The 22,403-nt window shown below is 31.1% G+C and overlaps 1 protein-coding gene and 1 long non-coding RNA gene across 2 annotated transcripts; both read left to right on the forward strand.

Moving 5' to 3' along the window:
• The first annotated feature begins 54 nt into the window (after nucleotides 1-54).
• On the forward strand, nucleotides 55-18,052 carry spz3 (spatzle 3). The gene is made up of 4 exons (NM_001160153.1): nucleotides 55-461; nucleotides 16,926-17,050; nucleotides 17,099-17,479; nucleotides 17,528-18,052. The coding sequence occupies exons 1-4, from the start codon at nucleotides 105-107 to the stop codon at nucleotides 17,685-17,687; spliced, it is 1,023 nt and encodes a 340-aa protein (NP_001153625.1). The 5' UTR covers nucleotides 55-104; the 3' UTR covers nucleotides 17,688-18,052.
• A 2,598-nt stretch (nucleotides 18,053-20,650) lies between these two features.
• LOC135266468 (uncharacterized) lies at nucleotides 20,651-21,848 on the forward strand. The gene is made up of 2 exons (XR_010334527.1): nucleotides 20,651-21,055; nucleotides 21,108-21,848. It is a non-coding gene; the product is annotated as an uncharacterized LOC135266468 (long non-coding RNA).
• Nucleotides 21,849-22,403: the final 555 nt, after the last annotated feature.

A 22,403-nucleotide genomic window follows, 5' to 3' on the forward strand; every position in this document is an offset into this window, starting at 1 on the left:
CTCCGACCAAACTCTCCGACTAATGTCACCCAGTCGCGATCGCGGTGTGCCGAGAGATAAGCTTTCGATGGCTTCGTCTTGTGGGTGGACGTGACGGCGCCCCGATGGCCCTTTTGAATTTCTCAGCGGCGCCCTTCGCGGCGACGCCCAGCCCCCCTCTAGCCCCCGGTTACTACCAGCCGCCGGTGCCCTACTCGTACCCCGTGCCCCAGAAGCCCTTCCTGCGGGAGGACTTCGGGCCCCCGCAAGGGGGCCACCCGCCCTATACCAAAGTTACCGATGATGGTACTAAGACTAAAGTGCACGCGGTTATCGACTATGATTACGACGACGATGAGGACGAAGGACTGCCCCCGGTCACCCCCATTCAGGGGCCGATTTTTATCAAAAATGGTTCTGTTCCTGTCGTGCCGCTTTACTCGCATCCGGTGCTCAACAACGGCACTTTTGTGCAGATTCCCGTAAGTAGAGATTTTTTTTTAATTATTGAATTATTTAAAAAAATCGATTTATTTTACTGTTTTTCAACACTACTTGTTCAAATTTTGTTTCCTTCTACTTTTAAGGCCGTAACCTTAACCGCAACAATCACACTGGGTTAGACAAGGATACATTATAATCGAATTTCAAAAACAAATAGAGAGAACATGTAAGATGTTAGCTTACCTTGTCAAAATTTAAATTTTGTCTTAATAATGTCGGAAAAACAAGAGCTAAGCTATTATTTATTTTACTGCTTTTCTTTCAATAAATTCGCCAGATTTTGCCATTATTATCACAAGAAATTTTGAATTTTCATTTTTTTTTCTCTATGTAATTGCAAAATTAACTTATTCCTTTTTTTTATTTAAACAAAAAGACCAGGGTTTCCTTCTTTTTTTTAACATTTAAGTAAAAAAAATACGATTGTAAAATATTGATTTTGTTGTATTGCGATCGATAGTTTATTTAATTATTATTGTTAAAATGTAAAGTGTCTAACAAAAGTATAGAACCAAGCGTTTTTTCTCTAAATTATTACTACGTAACCAAAAAAAAAAGAATTAGAAACATTATAATAAAGTCTGTTAGAAATGCGATCATTTTTGGAGTAAGTATAATTTTTTTGAAATTCCTTTTAATTTTCAAGTTATACAGTTTTCTCTTTTTTTTAATAGCACGATTTTTTGGTTCAAAATTGTGCTCTAAAAATTACTTCTAATTCTTTCTACTAAACTTATCATTTTTAAATCAATGTTTGCTTTTAAATTATTATTAAATCGTATGAGGTGTTGTTTAAAAAAATAATAACTACATAACTCGATTTTTTTATTGTTCTTCAAAATGAGATCTAACTATTTTTTCTACAAAGGAAATTATTTCGGCAAAAATGGTGGATGCATCCTTTCGCCGGACCTTATCAAACTATCAAACAATATTAGGCAACTTAAATAAATAAATAAAGACAAAAAAAATAAGATGCCAGCTAATTTTGACAAAAATTAAATTTTGTTTCAATACCTAGCTGCTGTCGGAAAAATAAAGTATGTAACACAAGACTTAAGCTTCTATATTTATTACAATATTAACTTTAGACTGTACACATAATATCGACATAATATTTACTGCTTTCCTAATTAAATTTTATTTTTATAAAATAAACTATTTCTAGTTTTTTAATATGAGAAATCTAGAAATTGACTTTAGAATTTTCATTTGCTTATCTTAAACAATTATAAAATTCACTTAAATATTTAAATATTTTTAGATTTTTAATATTTTTTTAAATTTTTAAATATTCTATTTAAACATTTTTTTTCTTACTTGAACATTTTGTTCTTCATACAGAGTGGTTACTGATTATCCCCTACAAGTTTTTAAAAATAAAAATAAACATTTCATGTCTTTTTACAACTGTATTATTTGTTTCTCTATGTACCAACCTACTAAAAAACCGAGTATAAAAGTGTTCTAACTTTTGTGCATAAAACTCCCCAGATTTTGCCATTATTACGATGATTATGTTAATTCGTTATTTATTAATATTATTAATAATAGTTTAGTTAATTATTATTGTTGAAACGTAGTGTCTATCTAACAAAAGTATGGAACCAAGCGTTTTTTGTCTAAACTTTTTAGTATTTTGCAAAAAAGTATAATTTGGACATTATAAATTCTGTTAAAAATGTGATTCTTTTTTAGAGATTTTTTTTGAAATTCCTATTAGTTTTTGAGTTACGCAAAATTTTTCGTTATATTTAATGACCCCACGATTTTTTGTTTAAGATTATGCTTTAAAAATTACTTCTAGTACTCTTAATTCTTTTTAATATATTTATTACTCTTAAACCAATGTTTCCTCTTAAATTATTATTATTAAAGTTGTGTTCTAATCTGATTAAAATTTTACAAAACTCGAAAATGAACACAATGTTCTCCAAAACAAGACAAGGAAACATTAATTTCAAATTTAATACATAAATAAGAAGAGACTAAAAATAAAATGCCATTTAAAAAAAATATATTGTATGTCACTCAAGAGTTAAGCGATAGTTTATTACAACTTTTGACTCTACACATAATATTTTTTACATTTATAATTAAATTTTATTTTCATAAATTTTGCAGAATAAACTATTTCTATTTTTTTAATCAATTCTATTAATTTCTTAGGCAATTACAAAATTCACGTATTTTGCATTTTTCATTTAAACATTTTTTTTACTTAAAATTTCATTCTTCATACAGGGTGATCAAGTTATCCTCTACAAGTTTTAAAAATGAGAAACTTAAAATACTAAAAAAATAGAATTTTTTCTTAATGTCTTTTTACAATAATTTGACAATTTATTTCTTTATCTACTGTAAAACCAACTAAAAAACTGTCCAAATTTTTTCAAGTGCTTACAATAATGTCAAAAAGCATTTTTTGTGATTTAAATACTGCTTTGAATTAGCGACAGTTAAAAAAAATAATAACTAAAATTATTGTTCTGAATAATGTACACTATTTTTTTAATAAGTAGATACGTGAATTGTCCCAAAACAAAACTAGAAACTAAAATAAAAAAATTAGTAAAAATTCAAACACTATGGAGGATGTCACTAGTAAAATTGTTTAGCCAAATAAATTATATCTTTATAATAAATACGTATTAATAAATGATTTTGTTGAAATGTTTGATTTTTGCATTTTATGTGATTATGCATATCATTCAAATCAAGTAGCCAAAAGCTGCTATTCTATGTCCTTAATTCAATAAAGTCACACTTTTACCTTGTCAATGAAGACACATAAATAGTTACTTATGTAACATTTGAAAAAAAAATTAAGCCAAAATTTTTCCCATGTTATTAAGAATTTTAGTTTTATGACAAGAGTATATTTTAAAAAGTTCATACTCCACTTATTCACAAATTGTGCATATTTTACTGGCTGTTAAAAATTGTTACGTATTATCTCTTGCTAAGACATATTAAATGTCCAAGAAACATAATTTTAATTATTTTTTGAATTTTTTAAATGTACGACAAAATCTTAAATTGAGAAGCATCTGTTTCTGTTTCTGCTCTCTGTGTCAACCTGCACTGACTTATTTATTTACATCAAAATAATCGACTTCTATTGAAGGTTTGGATATAATTCTTAAATTAACAACATTGATCACTTGACAACTTTCAGATTAATTACCTGAATCGTTGCACAAGTATGTGCTAAAAACTAGGTCTAAAACGTGTTTAATTTAATTTTTCCAAAAATACGTATTATATTAACCAACCGGTCCATAACATTTCTAAAGCTATGTCAAAAAAATACGTACTGCTAACTAAAACACAGAAAAGATTTTTCTCGAGACAAAATAACTTTTGCCATGAATCACTGTATTACACATACTTGCAACTTGAATTTCCCAGAACATCAATTAGTTTACTTAAAATTAAGCAATGACGCAGAACACTTTTCCTTTTAATCCGTTTTAGTGTAACTTGACCCACATACGAATCAAAAACAAATCCTTAAAATTTAATAAAAAATTATACATAAAGTTTCAACACAAATGTGTTAATTTAAGTGTGAGCTAATTATCTTTCGATGCTACTGATTAACACCAAAAAAGTAAAAGCAATACAGTATTTCACCGAAATTGGGAAATGAAGCGCCATATTTGACTTAACCTGACCTGACCTCTCGTAAAACCTGCCAAGGCCGCCACAGTCAACGACTCGACAAATTGCGAAAATTGCTCACTTTGCTCTCCGTTAAGTGTGAAATATTTACAGAAGCCAACCTGTAATTACCTGCCGTAACCGTGGCATAAATTACAGATCATATCTCCATTGAATAAAAAAACGAACGGAAAAACAAAAGAAAATCCGCTCACGTGACACGCACGTGCATCACTTTCACTGTGTTACTGTGGTAACACACCAAAATTCGTGATTTATGTAACAGCGTCGTATTTGAGATCATTCAGGTTTTCACTTGGAATATAATCCTTTCACTTATGGCGACCTTCGTATTGGTATTTGATTGTTTCCTTTGTCTCCTGTCATTTGAATGTGTAACTGGTGCGTGTTTTTCCCGGCGAGAGAAAAACGCACTGCCATGAAGATGACCCATTGAGTAACGGAGACGTTACGCAACGGAAATGAAACTTTCACAGGCCTTGAAAGTGCGGCTTTTTCGCACTAGGGATTTTTCGTCGCTGGTCGCCGGAAACGCCTTAACCTTTCGAAAGGTTCGCTTTTATGCACGATTAGGTTTATCGGGCCCCGACCTCGTTCCATATGGACGTAATACGGTTACGAATGCGGTAAGAATGCGAGAGGGCGGAAAAAATCACTTGATTCATCGGATGCATTTTTACGTACCGACACCGGTGAAATTTTTAATGTTTGTTACATAAAATCGTCACGTTTTGCCTTTCTAAAAAATGTAAAGTACAAGCGCTTTCGATTTTTAACACAAATCTTGTGCAAAAATCAAAACAAATTAAATAAGTTCTCACGCTCTAGTCGGTAATGAATTTGTAACAGTAACAGTGGTGTTTAATTAAAAAAAAAAAACGATATAAATACATCGACACTTATTGCACTTTAAAATAACCATATAACTGTATCTAACTGCAATTTATAGCCATATAAAAACAACTTTCTAATCTGTATTGTTACTTAATTTTTTTAAGAAAATGTGCTTTATTATGTTTGGTATTAATTTTTTACCTCAAACAATGAAAGTACAGTTAGGTCAACATACTGACCTTAGCAACTTAATAAATTTTATTACTTAAGTACAGTCAACGATCAAATTAATGTCACATTGCGACATCAATTTGCCGGTTAATGTCAAAAAATTATCCATTTTTCGGTTCCGTTCCAAATTTAAAAAATAAAGATTGGATACAAGGCGATTTTTTAGCAATAATATTAGGGAAAAGAACAAACTTTTTTTTTAATTCATTCTTAGTTGTCTTGCCGTCTTAGTAATTCTGTCGTTCTGAAACCTTTTATTTGTCGTTGTTTAATTATTTCTATGGTGCAAACTCTGGCCTGAAGAAGGTTTGTTTGCAAATGTCACGAATTTTCTCTTGCCTATGTATATTTTATTATTTTATTTTACTTAAATATTATATAAATTAGGTATAAAGCGTTTATGTCCTTTTTGAAACTGTTTAAACTTACATAAAAACAATAATAAATAAAAAATAATACTGATAAAAAAAACGAAGGAAAATTGTTTGAAAGTATCAATTTTTAAAATTCTCTATTCTCATCTGTTTGACAATTAAATTAAAAAAAATAAAATGAGATTTTTACAAGATTTTCGAAAATAACAATTTGAAAATAAAAAAACTATTCAGTCTTTTTAATAACACATTTAAAAGGAATGTATCATGTTGTTCCTTTTTTTTAATCTTTTTATTCAATATTTTAACGCTTCGGTGATATTTGGATAAAAAAATAATTACTAATCAAACAGAAATTAATAAACTATTAACAAAATTAAACATAAAACATCCGATTAACTAATCACGTGAGTAATTTGACCCAATCAGATATTTAGTTTCACGACTTATCGTGAAATTACCTTTTAACAGCGAATTAAATTTTGATTATTAATCGGTCTTCTTTAATTTTTTTATAATATTTAAAATTACTACAAGAAAAATAACAAATAGCTAAAAGTGATATAGTTTCAACTTTTATCAGGTTTTGGCATTCTTTAATCTACAGGGTGAGTCAATAGTGGGTTACTTCTGACACGTTCTCAAATGCAACCAAACATACTAATTGCACATACCACTTCGATACTTCGTTTGATTTTTTAAAATCATTAATTGAATCAACACAGTTTTTTTTTAAATAATAATAATCTATAATGAAATATTAGCTAAATTATCACAATAAACTTGACACTGCCCAGAACAATGTAATCGTGGATTAAATTTAACTTTTTTAAGGATTACCGATTTGGTCAGCTGAAATCAGGATTATTTTAGTATTATTGGTTGCATATTTTTACAAATTTAGAAATAACCCACTATTGCCTCACCCTGTATTTGACGGTTAAGTTTGAAAAATCCAAGTTAAGTACTACAAAACAATGCGACGTTTAATTTTGTCAGGGTATAGACAAAAAAATAAAGCAATTTTTTCATTGTTACTTTGTTTTAAACAAGAGTTTGTTCTTGTTCTTGTATCACTCAAAAAAAATCCTTGTTGTTAGCAGGTCAAAGTTTATTTGTGTAGTTTAGTGTATTAAATTAAATACTACTTCGATAAAAGACTTATCTATTCAATTTTTTTGAACTTATAAAATGATAGCAAAAATGCAAAGATGAAAGTGGAAAAATTGTATTTTATCCACTGTTTAGTTCATGGTAAAATGAAATCTTATCGTCTAGAGAAGTATGATTCACAAAAATTGTTTCTGTTTTTGACGATTTTTCATTGTTTAATTTTTGGACAACCCCTTGAAGCTGAAACCTTTTTCAAAATAAAATTTTAATAATGTCACGGAGAACAATAACTGATAACAATAACTTTTTGCATTTTTTTCAGTTTTTTTAAAAGAAACTTGCTATGTTGTTTAAATTTTCTCCTCCGCTAAAGACTACGATTTTTCTATAGATTTTCGAAAATAACAGTAGTAAAAATGTTAAAAATACCATTTAGATTTTTCATTAATGAACTGTAAAAAGGCATCATCTATTTTCCCTTTTTAAATAGAGGAAATTGTTGTTGGTTATTTAGGGCAGGGATGTAAATAAGTTTTATACTTTTAGCGACGTTTCGATTAAAATTAAATCATCGTCAGGATTACTTACATCCCTCCCTAAATAACCAACAACAATTTCCTCCGTCAATTTTGTCGGTTAGTGTACATGGATAGAAAAATAAAGCAACTATTTCTAAACACTGAGGGTCTGTTCTACTGAAATCACTCAAACAAAAAATCTTTTTTGGTAAGCAGGTCAAAGTTTATTACCTACAACATTTTTTTATAATTTTTTTAGAATTAGAATTACTGCAAAAAATGCAAACGTGACATTTAAAAAAATAAATGTTTCAATTTCTGACAGTTTTTGCCACTCAATTCAATCAATTTTGCAACATTTAAAAGCTTGCTATATGTTTTTATACTATGTATACTCTGTTAGAGAATGAGATTTTTACTTGGAGAATACGTATAAAAAGATTCAGATTTTCCGAATACATATTAGGTAATATAAAAAATGCGTTACCTAGATTCCACTTTTTAAATGATTATAGTTAAATCGTTTATTACAGAAAGGGCCTAACTAACATTTTTATGTTTTCGAGAACAACTAGAAAAACCTATTTTTCAATTTAAAGGTACCATGACATTTTTATTGTAAACTCAATGTCAAAGTGCCAATACTTGTTATCATAACATAATTTTTGTCTTGCAAATCCTATAAAGAAAAAAACTAAAAAGAAAAACGTCTCAAAATGGTCAAAAATGTTACTTAGTCCCTTTGAGCAATGAACGATTCAATTAGTACATTAATACATACTTTGACGGTTTCAATATACAGGGTGTTTCGTTTTCATTGTTACAAATTTAAACAGATAATAGAACATTTATTTCTAAAACAAAAGTTTCCTCTAAGCATGTATCAAAAAATGTTTCCTAAGGGAGCTACACCCTTTGAAAAGGGGGCTTTTTGTAGTGAATTCTCCTTATTATTTCAGAAACCATGGTAAATAAAATTACAAAATTTAATAATTTTTGTACACTTAATCGAATTCGAAAATCAAATGTAAAACATTTTATTTATTATTTTATTTTGCCGATTAGTGTACATAGACAGTGAAGTAAAGCAATCTTTTCTGGATTTTTTAAGGATATGTTAAAAAAATCAAAAAATCACTTTTAAGTTAACAGCCCAAAGTTTTTTATTTGAAGTTAACTAATTAAATCAAATATGAAGCTCTTATTTTATCGATTTCATCTTCTACATATTTTGAGTAAATTAAATTTGAAAATCAGAACAGCAAAACCAGGAGACGTCTAGTTCCATTTCTAATATGTTTAATTAATAGTTTCACGGTTCAATGTTAATACACAATAATTAAAACGAGAATATATTGTTATATCACGACCCCAGTCATAATAAATCTTTGTAGTTTCAATATGACAAAACCTGACTACCTTCTAAAACTGTATTAAATCACACCTGAAACCAGTATTGGGCAAGAAGGTAAATCATTGCAAATAAGAACAGTTGTTGGAAACAATAATTTGTGTCGAATTTTTTCAAAATTTTCAAAAAAAAATGAGCATATGTAGATGTTTAATTGTTTCGCGTTTATTTATTGTTGCTAACCAGCGATGCACAAATCAGATAAAAGTGAAACAAACGCAAACCTGCCTCAAGCATAAACGTTGCTAAATGCAAACAATTACCCGGGAAGGAAATAAAGCTAATTATCCAGACCTTCGACTTTTATGACTTTAATAAATCTCGTCAAGTTATGAAAATTTTTTCTCGAAAAGCGAAAAACGTCCTAGCATCCCCAACCAAAGTCCCCCCGTCAAAAATTTCACGCAAGGAAGCTCCTCTGACCTTCACATAAGCGTTCGCACATCGAATTAATTTCCACTGCATTCGTACTAAACATGTTGGAAACACATCACCGTCGCGAAAAAATGTGCTCGTGTCGTTTGATTTAGTGACAATCAATTCGAAAGCGCAACAATGCCAAAACGATGCACTTACCTCCCGACCCAACTGGTACGTAATATAAAACACCACGCCCCTTGAACGCACCGATTGGCCGCCACAGCAACCCTTTGGTGTAAATTTCGCGTTTTTTGGTAAATTTGTGCGACATGCGCATTTTTAACCTTGATTGGCTGCCTTGGTTTGGCCTCGTTGGCTAACACACCAAGCAAGGCCAGAGTTTCGTTTGTTTACATTCGAATTTGGCGCCCGATCTTATCAAGGGAGTGGCGAATGATAAGATCGTGGTTTTTTTCGTCGGGAAAAAATTATTGATACGCACCGGAAGCCGACACCCGGAGTTGGGGCGTGTCAAGGCTCCAGAACATTGACTTTCATTTGACAAACCTTCTACACGCTCGTAAAATTCTTATTTATTGCTGATGATGAGAAAAAGAATGAAAAATTTTTGAATCATTTGGACTGGGCGGAATTTTTATGAACGAATTTGGTTGATAACCTCGGATTTTATAAGTAGTTCGAGCAGAGGAAAGTTTTCAGAATATTTATTTACAATTTGTCTCTTTTCTTCTTTTTTGTAAACAAATTTAATACAAAGTTGGCAACACTTTTCGACCGTCTGAATATTTGTTCTATTTTTGCACTTATAATTACAGTGAAATCTCCAATAAGCGGACACCGTCGGCTTGTCCGGTTAATGGAGGTGTCCTCTTAAGAGAAATAATAGACACAAACTAAATTCATTTATTAAAGTTGTATGATACTATTTGGTACAATAGCAATATTTATTGACTATTTCTTAAAAAAAAAATATTTTTTTCTTCAAAATTTGATACAACTTCATCAATATTCGCAGATTGGCCAGAAATGTACATAAAATTTCCTAACCACTCTTCAAAAGCCCTAAAAATTTAATTTTTTAATGCTTCCACAAACTCCTTAACTTTCGTCGAAAAAACTTCGCTTTTCACAAACGTTTCCACTTCTATGTCATTTCTTTCCCAGTTCATCTTTATTTTTAAAACAAATTTCCTACTTATTGGATCTTCCTATTTCTTATTTCTTTGTAAATTTTGTACATTCGGTTTGTTTTGGACCCGATTTTTTTTCTTTTAACTAACTTAGTTGTATTTACCATAATAATAAATATTGAAATTATGTACTAACACCGTAAAGCCTAATACAAATAAGAACTAGTGCAATAATAATGCATATAACTTTAACCTATTCTGAGGTTTAAATCTGGATCAATTTAACAATGAAACAAAATATGTGATTCCTTGAATTTTCTGCTCATTTGTCACAATAATAATTAATAACAAATGCGCGCATGACATACTGTCCGCTTAAAGGAGAGATTTTGTGTTCAAAGATGCGAATTGTATTCTCCGCGTCCGTTTATTGGAGAGTCCGCTTAAAAGAGAAGCTATATCATTTAAAATACGTTAGCTGAAAAGGGGGCTAACAAAAATGTCTGTTTGTTAGAGGGATTACTTATAGGTGTCCGTTAAGAGAGATTTCACTGTATTACATTTGAACAAATTTACTGTCATGAGTGTCACGGAATAGCACTAGGTAGTGGACAAACGAATCTGATTTATTCCAATCTAGAAATTCAAAGACCATTTTTTTCTTTTTATTAATTAGACCTTTTTATAAAATTATTATTAATAACCCTGAAAAAATAAGGGCAACGATTCCAAATTATTTCATTTAAAGGTTTCATTTACATAGATTTTTCACTTAAAAACGAGCCAAAGATATTTGTTTTATTTTGGCACTTGTTTTATTTAATTAGTCTCTTTTTTCTATTTCTTGCTTGAAAACGAAACACATTAAGTTGCCATTATTATTTTATTTTGCACTGACAAATGTTAAAGTCAATCGCGAAATGAAATTTAATTGCGAATTAAACCGGATTTAAATTTAGTTTATTTTTCTTTTGGTTTGGCATTTATTCTGTTGATCTTTATGAACTATTCCCCTAAAAACGAGTCAAATCGTGTAATATTCGTTTCAAAACTATAAAAACAACTGTCACTTTTCTCTTAAATAACACAGAAAGAAAAAAGTTTTAATTTATGAACTATTGACCCCAAAAAATTAAGTGCACTGTTGCCATTTTTTCTATAATTTTGAAATAGCAAGTAGACTCTAGGATTAGTTTAAATTGTTTGACGTTTGACTCCTGTATATAATTACAATTTCATCGATTCCTTGTTTAAAAATAAACCAAATCGCTTGAGAGTAAATTTAATTTGCTAACTTGTGATTTTTTCGTATCACTTAGTTATTTCTCAGTAAGTCCTGAATTAAAAATGAATCAAATCAAGTGAGAAAAATTTAACCGATTTTTTTCAATTGCAAATATTTTAACCATAGATTAAGGATTAATAAATTGCTCCATTTCTTTATTTTTTTCCAAAAACGTTAAAAAACACTGCGATGTCTCTGCTGAATCTTTTCACATTTTATTATTTTAGGCAAAAACCGTACATTTTACAAAAATTTTAGTAGAGACAAAAAAATTCCAAAATGAATGGGCTTTCAAATTTTAGTAATAAATACCAAAGCAGAACTAATTTGTGCTACAAAGTTATGACACTTTGTAATGGGCCCTTGAGTCTCCTTTAACAATGTTCTACAATCGTCTATACTGTTGAATAGTTGTTAAAAAAACGACTACATTCTAAACTTTAATTAAAAATTGGTTAGGTATTTTTTAGAAGAAAAAATATAATCTAGAATTTTTTTAGAACTTTTGAAGGCTAATAATTCCACAAAAAATGTTTTGATAATAACATGTAGTTATTTATTATACAAGACGATAAAATTAGATTTCATCTTTTGTCTTCAGAATTTAATGGTGAATTTTATCATCGTATACAATACAAAATTTTATCCTGTTCTCCATTATTTTGATTGAATTACTGAGTTAATTTGATAAAAATAAACGTAAAAAATTGAACAATGAAAAAAATGTCAAAAACAGAAAACAACAATGGTTGTTAACTTTATTTCTCTAGACCTAGATGATGTAAACTGTAGATAAAATAAAATTTTATCCTTGACGATAGAATAAAAAAAATATATCCATTCTAAAACTTTTCTAAACCATTTTTTCGTGGATAACAGTCGGGTTTATTCACCTATACATTCCATATAAATACTAGCTATTCGTTTGGAAACTGTTTTTTACCCTAAAAACAAACCAATTCGTTTGAAATTAGTTAAATCGTCTCATTTTGGCACCAATTTCTATGGATACGCATAAGCATAAATTAATTAAAGAGATCGAAAAATCACTTAATTAAATATTATTCTAAGTTAAAATTTCACTTATTTTGCAAAATTCTCAATAATGCTCGATGCTAGTGTTATTTGGAATTTTGACTTTGAATTTTAGAATGTTTTTAGCAAAAAAAACGACCAAACAACAAAAATTAAATTCTTTTCTTTAGATTTATTTTGTTTTTGAACGAAAAACTCACGTATTTAGCAAAATTTCGTAAAAAAAACACCAAATTATATAGAAATTACCTCCTGTGGCCTGTTTAGACAAAAAGAATCACCTAATCAGGTGGAAAATTACGTGATTTTGGCTAAAAGCTCAATTATTTTGCGGAATTTCTGTCGGTGAAACATTGAGTAACAGTCTAAAAATAAGGTTAAAACCTTCTGAGCTACTGACGATTTTTTGTTTTAATTAACTTTTCCACGATGATCTGAATGGGTGTTGTTGGAGGAATTTTTTACCAATCTTTGCGTAAATTGCCACAACTTGTTGATGCTTTACGCCGCGCGAAATTAGAATTTTTGCAAAAACTGTAAACAGATTAGCTGACGAAATTTGAAAGTCAACCTGAATCATCTCAAGTCAGTGATCTTGCCAAAATATTATGTTTTTGAGACCATGACTCACGACAAATTTCAATAAAAACCGAAAAAAATCCTTTCAAGAAGAAGGAAAAAAAACAGATCTATTATAAAATTTGTAGCGATTTTTTCGAACAATTGACGTAAATCGGAGCAAATATCCTGTTCGAGGAACCGACCAAGAAATTTTTTCACCGATGACTCAAAGAAACAGTATCACTGGAATAATAATACAGGGTGAAACACCGAAAAATAACGACACAAAAAATCCCACCCTTGAAACGGTGCGACGCGACCGGAAAACAAACGCGTACACCTACCGACCTTGCTCTTTAAATAACAATGTTAGTCACCGAATTGTTATAGTTCTTTAAATTACGTTAATGTCACAAGTTGCTAATTTTTTTCCAATTCCCAGGAAGAACAATCCTTGGAAAATTCATAATAGTAACGGATTCACGTCCTTTTTTTTAATCGGACCGGATTCACACTACAACATTTCCGGATTGGCGCATCGCGGTCACGTGGACACCACGCCAAATAGTAACAAACATGAAACAATAACGTTATGCAAAACGTGGAGTGGGAATTTCGAACATATTTCATTCATAAACCGGATATCGAAGCGACTAAAACTAATATCTTTGTTATATATGCACGGAAAAATCTGAACTTTTAAATAATAATAATAATAAAAAAAGTTATAAAAACAATAATATTATGGATCGAAACACAAAAATAAATAGAAAACCATTTGACGTGTGTGTGCTAAAAAAACGAACACTCTGGAAAGGACAACGGATAATTCTACTTTTAAATGTTTAAATTAAATTAAAATTTAATAAAAACGAAACGTAAAGCAAGAGCTAAGAAATATGAAGAGGTGACAGCACAAAAGAAAGAGATTTATTCGGAGATTTAATAGACTTGGAGCAAAGAAAGTTCAATCTAGAAAATACATACGTCTCTTTTAAGAATGAGTGAAGCGGGATTTGATGAAAATGCACCCCAAACAAATAGGTAATTCAACGGAAATTTGAATAACATTGAAAATGTGTCCACAGTATTTTTGTAAAATTGTGAACATAAAATAACGAAAATATGTGAATAAAATGAGTCACCTTATTAATGAAACAAGCCAAGAAAATATACCAGCATCTATTACCAATTTGGTGTTTGCAATTATTAATTGCCTAATTAGAATTAAATAAACTTATTTACTGATTAAATTAATGTTGAGTCAACAAATTTCTTTTAAGTTGACTTTGATAAACATAAGAATTTTACGCTGTTTTCATTACCTATAACAATTTATAATGCTTGAGGTCTTCAAGAAATAAGGGCTTAAGGGCTCAACATAATCTGGAAAAGTCCATAAAATTTTAGAATAAGATGACTAACCGTCACCTAACCGTACTACTTTATCCAGGACATTATTCTTTTCTGTAGGTAAATGCTGTCCTGGTCAAAAAGTATTAATAAAATAAAAAACAGTGAATGTACTGATTTTTGAAATTTTGTCAATTTTTTATTATGAATACCAAACTAAACGATACATTGGGATTTCTTGGGATCCTAATGAAGATAATATCATTAATATCTTCATAAAGATATTATCTTTAATTCATTGTTCGAAGAAATATAATTTTAAACAAAGATATCTGAAATTTAAACACGATATCTGGAAAAAACGTTGAAATATTTTGGGGGGTAACTTCTTAAGTCACAGATTCTTATTAAGTTAATGTAAGAAAAACGATTTCTATAGATCTATGCCTGGAAACGCTTCCTGATTGGGGGAAACAGAGAAAGGAGGACAAATGCGATGAGAAAGTGTAGAAAACAGAAAGGAATGCTAGATAAGGAAGACAGAAAGGATAACAGAAGTAGAATTTAAGAAAGAATAGAGAATGAAAGACAGGAAGACTGAACAAAAAATAAGAGAAAAGGAAGAGGAAGAAAGAAAGAGAACAGTGATACAGAAACCAAGAACAGAAAAGAAAGAAGACAAAAGATATAGAGACACGTTAAAGAAGATAAATGATAGAAAAATTGAAAACCTCTTAGATAAATAATAATTATATGTATATACTCGTATGACAGAGATAAATAATTAAAGAGAATAAAGCATATTAAAAGAGAAAATTAATAAAAAATAAGGATAATGTAGAATAGAAAGAAGAAAAGACAAACTTAAAAACAGGAACAAAAAAAGAAGACATTGGAAACCCCTTATATTAACAATAAAGAATTGAGCCAAACAGTCTGATCCAGAAAAAAATTAGTCTGTTGCCAACAGATTTTTTGGATCAGTCTACACTTTCCAATATTCAGTTTCGGATAGAGAATAGAGTATAGAACAGAAAATAGAAGACATAAAATAAATGTAGAATAGACTAATAGGGAGGAGAAAAGACAAACAGAAAACAGAAAGTAGTAGAAAATTGCTACAGAGGGCAGAAGACAGAGAATAGAATAAATCCCAGGATTTTTTTTGACTTCGGAATTAAAATTAATGGACGACTAAGAAAAAGTTCGTTTTTCTCGAAAATCGTGCGTCGTTCAAAAATAACAAAGAGGATAGTTCTTAAAGAAAATTAACCAGTTGATCCCAATCTTCCACAAAAATTTTCTCATTTTTCATGTATTGGTGTTCAATACTTCATAGGTACAATGTGTTCAATGTGTACTTCATCAAGTATAGACTATGAAATTCAAATTCAATGTGTTGCTTGATTCAAATGACTATTGTAGTTTCCGAGTGCTGTCATTTCTTTCAACATTTTTAATTAGCTTTTTATTTTTCGGCAAAGTTGTTTTAAGAGTCGGGCTTGTATTAATTTGTGTTTTATATTTTTGTGATTTTTGTTGTGTATTCTTTCATCTTTGGGTTCAAAGCCTTTGGCGGTATTCACATTGGATTTAAATTTCATAGGTGACTTGATGAACAATCATTTCTGAGCAGAGTGTATAAATATTTATTTAAAATTAGTAGGAAATTTAATATCTTCACCAACTTTTTGAATTAAGTCCACAATTATTATTGATTATGTCTTGGTTTTTAGTTTTCTCTCGGGTTTGCAGCATCGTGTTAGTTTCTATTAATTCGACTGTGAAAAAATAATAACATTGTGTTATTGTTACAAATTTAATGACTCTTGCGAGTGCTACCATTTTTGTTTAACAATTATTTAATACCCCTGTTAATTTTTTAAAGCTATGCTATTAGCACTCTTTAAAATTTTAACTTTAAAACAGTACGAGAATAAATTAACACAATTTTAACATTAGGTATTTTGACATACAAAATACCATTTTAGGATAGAACAGGATGTTATTTTTTAGCATGCTGTTATAAACTAATAACACATTAATTAACGTTATTTTTGTATTTATGTAAAGATTTTCATTGATCAAATTAAATTGTTTCCGATATAAAGATTTGTTTTCATGCTATTAGAAGTATAATGTGTTTTTAAATGATTCTCATCTAGTTAACTTTGAAATTAGTTTACAAGTAAAAAAAAAATTGTGCCGCTCTGCTCAATAAATGTCAAAACTGTCAATTGTGAAATTGCCAATTAATTAATTTAAAAAATTTCGTTAAAATGCGACTAAATTGTTACATTGAAGAAAACACTTTTATTATCGAAGCTTAATAAATAGAGAATGGTAATGTTCGGTGTCTAAATGCCTGTCATTAGTTATGTAAAGTGGCATTTCTGATTTTACATGGGATATTCACAGACGACTAGATGAAAATCTTTCTAACACACTTTGCATTTATTTTAAGGCGGACGATAAAACTAGAAAAACCCTGTCAACAAATGATTATTTAATGAATTTTTTTTTCATTTTCAGATATTATGGACGGCGTTATCCGTCGCCTTAGGTTTAGAATTACGCGGCGAGTACATTCGCGGCGTCCCTTGCATAAAACGTCACCAGCAATTGTTCTGCCCAACGGCAGGAAATTCCTATCCATTGTGAGTCAATCTCGTCATCAATTCCTGCAATGACGTTGATTTTTTCAGAGATCGTATAGAGTTATTCATAGACGAGAACAAGGCACTGATGAAGAGGATGTACGGAGAGTTCGACATGGGAAGTCCCGGCGGCGAATACGGACCTGGCCGGAAAAGGAAAAGATCAACAAAACCGGGCGTCCCGGACCTGCACTTCGATCCCGGACCGGATCCGGGAGGAAAACCCGGCGGAGACTCATTTTTTAGTCAAATCAGAAACACGAGACAGAATTTTCGCAACAACCAGAGCTCAGAAAGCGGCCGAATCGACGCCTGCGAGAGCAAAGTCGAAATTGTGACGCCCTATTGGGCCTCGAATTCCGCCGGAAAAATCCGGGCCATCGTCAACACGCAGCATTTCGAGCAAGCGATACATCAAGAAGTCTGCGCGTAAGTATTGCCAATCAAATTTATCCATATTTTTCACACTTTTTTTAGTAAAGTGAGGACGAACCGTTGTTCGGGCGATTGCGGATGCGAGCAGAAGTACAAGTGGCACCGCCTACTGGCCTACGACCCGGATAACGACTGCAAGGGCATTTTTATGGATTGGTTCCTATTTCCGTCGTGTTGTGTCTGCCGATGCAACCCGACTTAAGTAATTTCGCACACAGGTTTTCGGGGAGTAGACAGGGGCGGGGCTAGGCCAAGCCCCGCCCGCATGGTCTACTTAGGAAAATTAATACTCAAAGTGCCAAATTGATCACATCACTAATCCCTCCCATAAAATTGATACAAAGAAAATGTGCAATCAATTCGTGACTGATATTTTGTAATCTACGTTACCAATCAGTCCTGTTCTTGGTTACGAATCTAGTTACCACTTTAGAAGTATTTTTTACGATTTATTAGGGCTATTTATAAAAAGTAATTGATTAATGTCGTAAGTTGTAGCAGATGGCTGCCATTTTCTGTAGCATTATTTTGTAATAAATTATTTGTAAAATAAACACACGATCACTGTCTAGTTGTTTTTCAAACTTCCCGTTACTCCCACACCCAACGACAAAAAATCCACTTAAGCTAATTAAACAATCGGATTAATTTGTAAACACACCCACGAATTGCATAATTGATTTATAATTTTCAAAATCAACTAATTAGGCAACTAACAGTACTAATCCAAGTGAAGCGACCCCATGAACATGGTTAGTTGCGCCGTTACTTTTAGCCAATCAGCAGACGGCGCGCGAAAAAATCACCGAGATTGCACTTTTGAATTTCAAGGTTGACTTGGAGAAAATTATAATTACAGGAAAATAAAAATTTTAATATACAAAAGCATTCCAAAAACATGTTACCACACTTTATGGGGTTATTGCAATAGAAAATGTTTGCCTATCAACCCCTTAGTCTAAAATAAGCCGTTTCTTCCCTGGAGACAGTTTTGTCGAAATACGTATTACTATTTTGTTAATACTAAAAGAGAGTCCTTGAACTTTTAGTTTAAGTTTTCGCACTCGTATTTATTATTAACTATTCTCTACGATTAGATAAGTTTTTCCCTCCTTTCTAAACATATTTCAAAAAGTAGGGACAGCTATTTAAAAGGTTAAAGAATTGGCCAGCGACTAAGGAATAAAGCCTAAACATAAGCATATTTTATGTTGGTTTTTAAACTTTACCCTTGCAATCAATATCGAAATACTGTTTGTTTAAATTAAATGTGCTTAAAATCAAAAGCTACTAGGATTGAAACTTTAAAAAATTGAAACACTTCTAACTTAAAAACGCATCGACAATTTTTCCCCTTTCCCAAAAAAAGAGTGCTATTTAAAAAGGGTGACAACTGACAAAAGAATTAAAAAAAAACAAACTCTAAAATGTAACTACTTTTGGTTTTAAACTTCCCCTTTTTTAATCAATATATAGGAATTTTTTTAAAACGAGACTCCCTCGATACTTATCTCAGAAAATAAATACAAATTAGAAAATTCCGAGGCAGGTAGAACACCTTTTACTTGACTATTTATTGAATGTTGTTGCACCAACCCTCTTGGGGTTACCTCCAAAGAATGAAATGTATTTTCACCAGAAACTTAGCCATGTTTTTTTAAATTTTTTTGAAGTATTTTTTATATATTTTAGTTAGTATGTTTATTCCGTTATGCAAATTAAAATCTAGTAGAACAAATTAAACTATAAAAGTCATCTATAGTCCGGGACATTTCTATATGAGATACGTCATAGCGCATACCTTGACGCGAGACTATATAGAGCACAAAAACTAGATAAGAGCTCAAATTTAGGGAACTTGGTTGTTTGATGTGTTTGACAGATGACAAACGTAAACAATAATAAAAATTTAAATATTTCTTTATTGTAGTAAAGTACAGCAAAATGTACCAACTAGAACACTTACAAACAAATGGAGAAACTTTCAAATGCTTTGAAGTACCGTTGCTGGATTACTGTTGAGGTTATGTTTGACCTTGGTATGACTGTCAGGTTTAAAGTTGAAATTTGCATTAAAAAGGCCATAAAAGCCTCGAAGTGCCTTTTAGGGTGGTCATCGTCATGTTCCAATTGCATGCCCCCTCTCTGCCACATCAGTAAAATTTGCTACAAAAGTTTTAAAAAACGACTTTAAACAACAAAAAGGCCCTATTTTTATTAACAATGAGACATATCTCGCTGCATGCGGCACGACATAGGCCTCATAGACCAATCTCATTGTGAATGGTTTTCGCTGAGATCACTTTGAGAGGGTTTCACTGAGACTGACGTTGGCGGAAGGCTGAAACCTGCCTCGCGACAAGTCTTTGCACCAACATTCGAAAACGCTGTCAATGGCTTAAAATGATGAAACTGTGTCAGTTTTTTTGTGTCTTTTGGGATTAGTCTTTGAGTCCTGTCGCGCCGCATGTAGCGAAGCAGATCTCATTGTGAATGGGTTCTTTAAGAACCAGTTTCAATGTACACCACAAGACATACACTGAGACGGCCTCATGCCTCATATCATGGCTTGTAATTGACAGCGTTTTATAGAATGATTTGGAATCATAATGCAGAGATTGTTGCGAGACAGGCAGGCAAGTCTCAAGCCTACTGCAGAAGTCGCTCTCAGTGAGTCCATGTCTTAGAGATGCAAGACCAATTTAGACCATTTACAGTGAGATTGGTGTCCGAGACCTATGTCATGCAGGAAGCCAAACTTCATCGTGAATGGACCATTTTCAATGGGGGTGTGTTTTTTGAATAAATTTGAAATGGCCTTTTTGAAAAAAGCAGTTGTCTCTCTTTTATTCATCTATTCAACACGTTTGTATTCGATGCACTTACACCAATTTCATTATCAGTGTCTTGATTATCAGGCAACGGCAAAGTGGAATTGGGGGCAACCCAGAAATAAAAACACTTTAATTTCCTTTATTAGTAGGCTATATTTTTTATACAAGACGACTACTCTCAGATAGAGACGTACTAAAATGTAAACAAGAGTAAAAGTTGTTTTTTCGCAATATTTCACACTATTCTTCAACACGTCCACAGTAAAATCAGAAAGCGCTTCTTGTTATAAAGCCCTTATTATGTTTTTCGACGATGGCTGAGACCAGGGTTAGTCAAGCGGCATAGGAAAAACGGTTTATTAAATCATACTATCAACATGCGGCGCCACGTGCGTTATTTATGCAGATTTCTGTAAATTTAGGGTACGTGGCACGGTCGTTAATAGAAACTACTCATGCCATCTTTTGGTAGTGTGATTTCAAATTAAATCCACGAATTTATCCAAAAATCCAAAATATTAAGCAACCTTTGGCGCGCAATGTCACACTACATTCAACGGTGTCAAAAAGTTTTTTCAATTTTAAATGTTTCAATTTCCAATTTGAATTATTTTGCTACGTGTTGTGTTCGTGGTTTTCTCTCTTTATTTTTATTTGGATTCGTTTGTTGGTGTTATCTACTCCTAAAGTAATCTCAAAAACATTTAAGTTTTGAACTTTCGAAGGCTAAAATTTGGTAAGTCGGGATTTTTTTGCCACCAAAAATACTATGTAATACATATCTCCAGCTCTGGTGTGGACCTATTATACACTTAAAAGGCAACCTACAACGTTTATTAAACAACTTCTGGCTGGCTGGAACACATGATTCTGGAAACAGTGCATCTCTCTACTTGTGAAAGCTATCCAGAAACAAATCGACTTGGGCACCAAAAATAACTTTGAGAATTTAAACCAAATTTCATTTTTCAAGTGGACTTCAATGATGGACACCGTTTAAGACTTCTACCTTGCACATAGTGTCTTTTATTTAATACACGCGTTCATTCATTCATTTGTACAAAAGCCACAAAAACGTATCTTAACTCCCTCCTTTTTCCCGTTAAGTTTCAAGGAAACTTAGAACTCCTGAATCCACCAAAGTGGAGTCCTTACATTAAAATCAGAAAAACCTCTTACGCATAATAAGTTCATATAAGTAAATTTGTTGTAAAGTCATCTACGTGAGCCTACTACCAACACGAAAACATACAAGAAATGTTTGCACAAACTATTAAAAGCACTATTTTTCTGTGAAAATTGAATTGGGCACATGTCTAAAACTCCAATAGTACCTTATTAGGGTCCGTATTTACTTATTTAGTTCTTTAATTTTTTTCCAAGTTACAAAATAATGTTAAATAACCGTTTTTTGAGGGTGAGGAAGTCGCCAAATTAATATGTGGAAGCCAAACACGACATTTATTTCTTATAATTGATATTTTCATAATTTGTGAAACGTTAATTTATTAATAAATTATTTTCATTCATTATATTTATTTTTTCTTTATATTTATAATACTAACAAAATTTTGCAATTAAACACATTTAACTGATTTTCAATAAAATCGGTTATGTGTGTTTAAATTGTAAAAAAATAAAAAAATTAAATTAATTGTGTAAATAATAAAATATTTAAATTTGCCGCCAATTTTAGTTCCTCATACTACCAGGATATGGCGCTATTATCGAAATTTTGACGACCAGTGAATTACGTGTTACTTGATTTTCTATAACTACTATATTCTATGGCTGAGACTTTGTGACGTATTTGTTAAACGTAAGTTTTCAAATACCCCATGGCAGTGCAAAGGAGTTATATTAACAATTTTATGGGATTATTTTTAACTTTACACCCTTTCTGCTTGAAACAAGAGTGGCTACCAGGAAATAACTACGAAAAAAGTGGACCCAAAAAGCTTCAGCTGCAAATTATAAACACTATCTGTGATTTTTGAAATAAATTTTTTAATAATTAATAAAAAACATGACAATATTAAGCTTTTCGATTTCGTTTGGTTTGAATTTTATATGAAAATAGAAAG

The sequence above is a fragment of the Tribolium castaneum genome, chromosome 6 (genome assembly GCF_031307605.1).
Source record: "Tribolium castaneum strain GA2 chromosome 6, icTriCast1.1, whole genome shotgun sequence".
Taxonomy (NCBI): domain Eukaryota; kingdom Metazoa; phylum Arthropoda; class Insecta; order Coleoptera; family Tenebrionidae; genus Tribolium; species Tribolium castaneum.

What these genes read in the sequence shown, in the direction of transcription:
- spz3 (NM_001160153.1), top strand. Translation starts at nt 105, where the DNA reads ATGGCCCTTTTGAATTTCTCAGCGGCGCCCTTCGCGGCGACGCCCAGC. An exon ending in GCACTTTTGTGCAGATTCCC is followed by an intron (nt 462 to 16,925) that starts GTAAGTAGAGAT and finishes TTTCATTTTCAG; the next exon opens with ATATTATGGACGGCGTTATC. An exon ending in GCAGGAAATTCCTATCCATT is followed by an intron (nt 17,051 to 17,098) that starts GTGAGTCAATCT and finishes TGATTTTTTCAG; the next exon opens with AGATCGTATAGAGTTATTCA.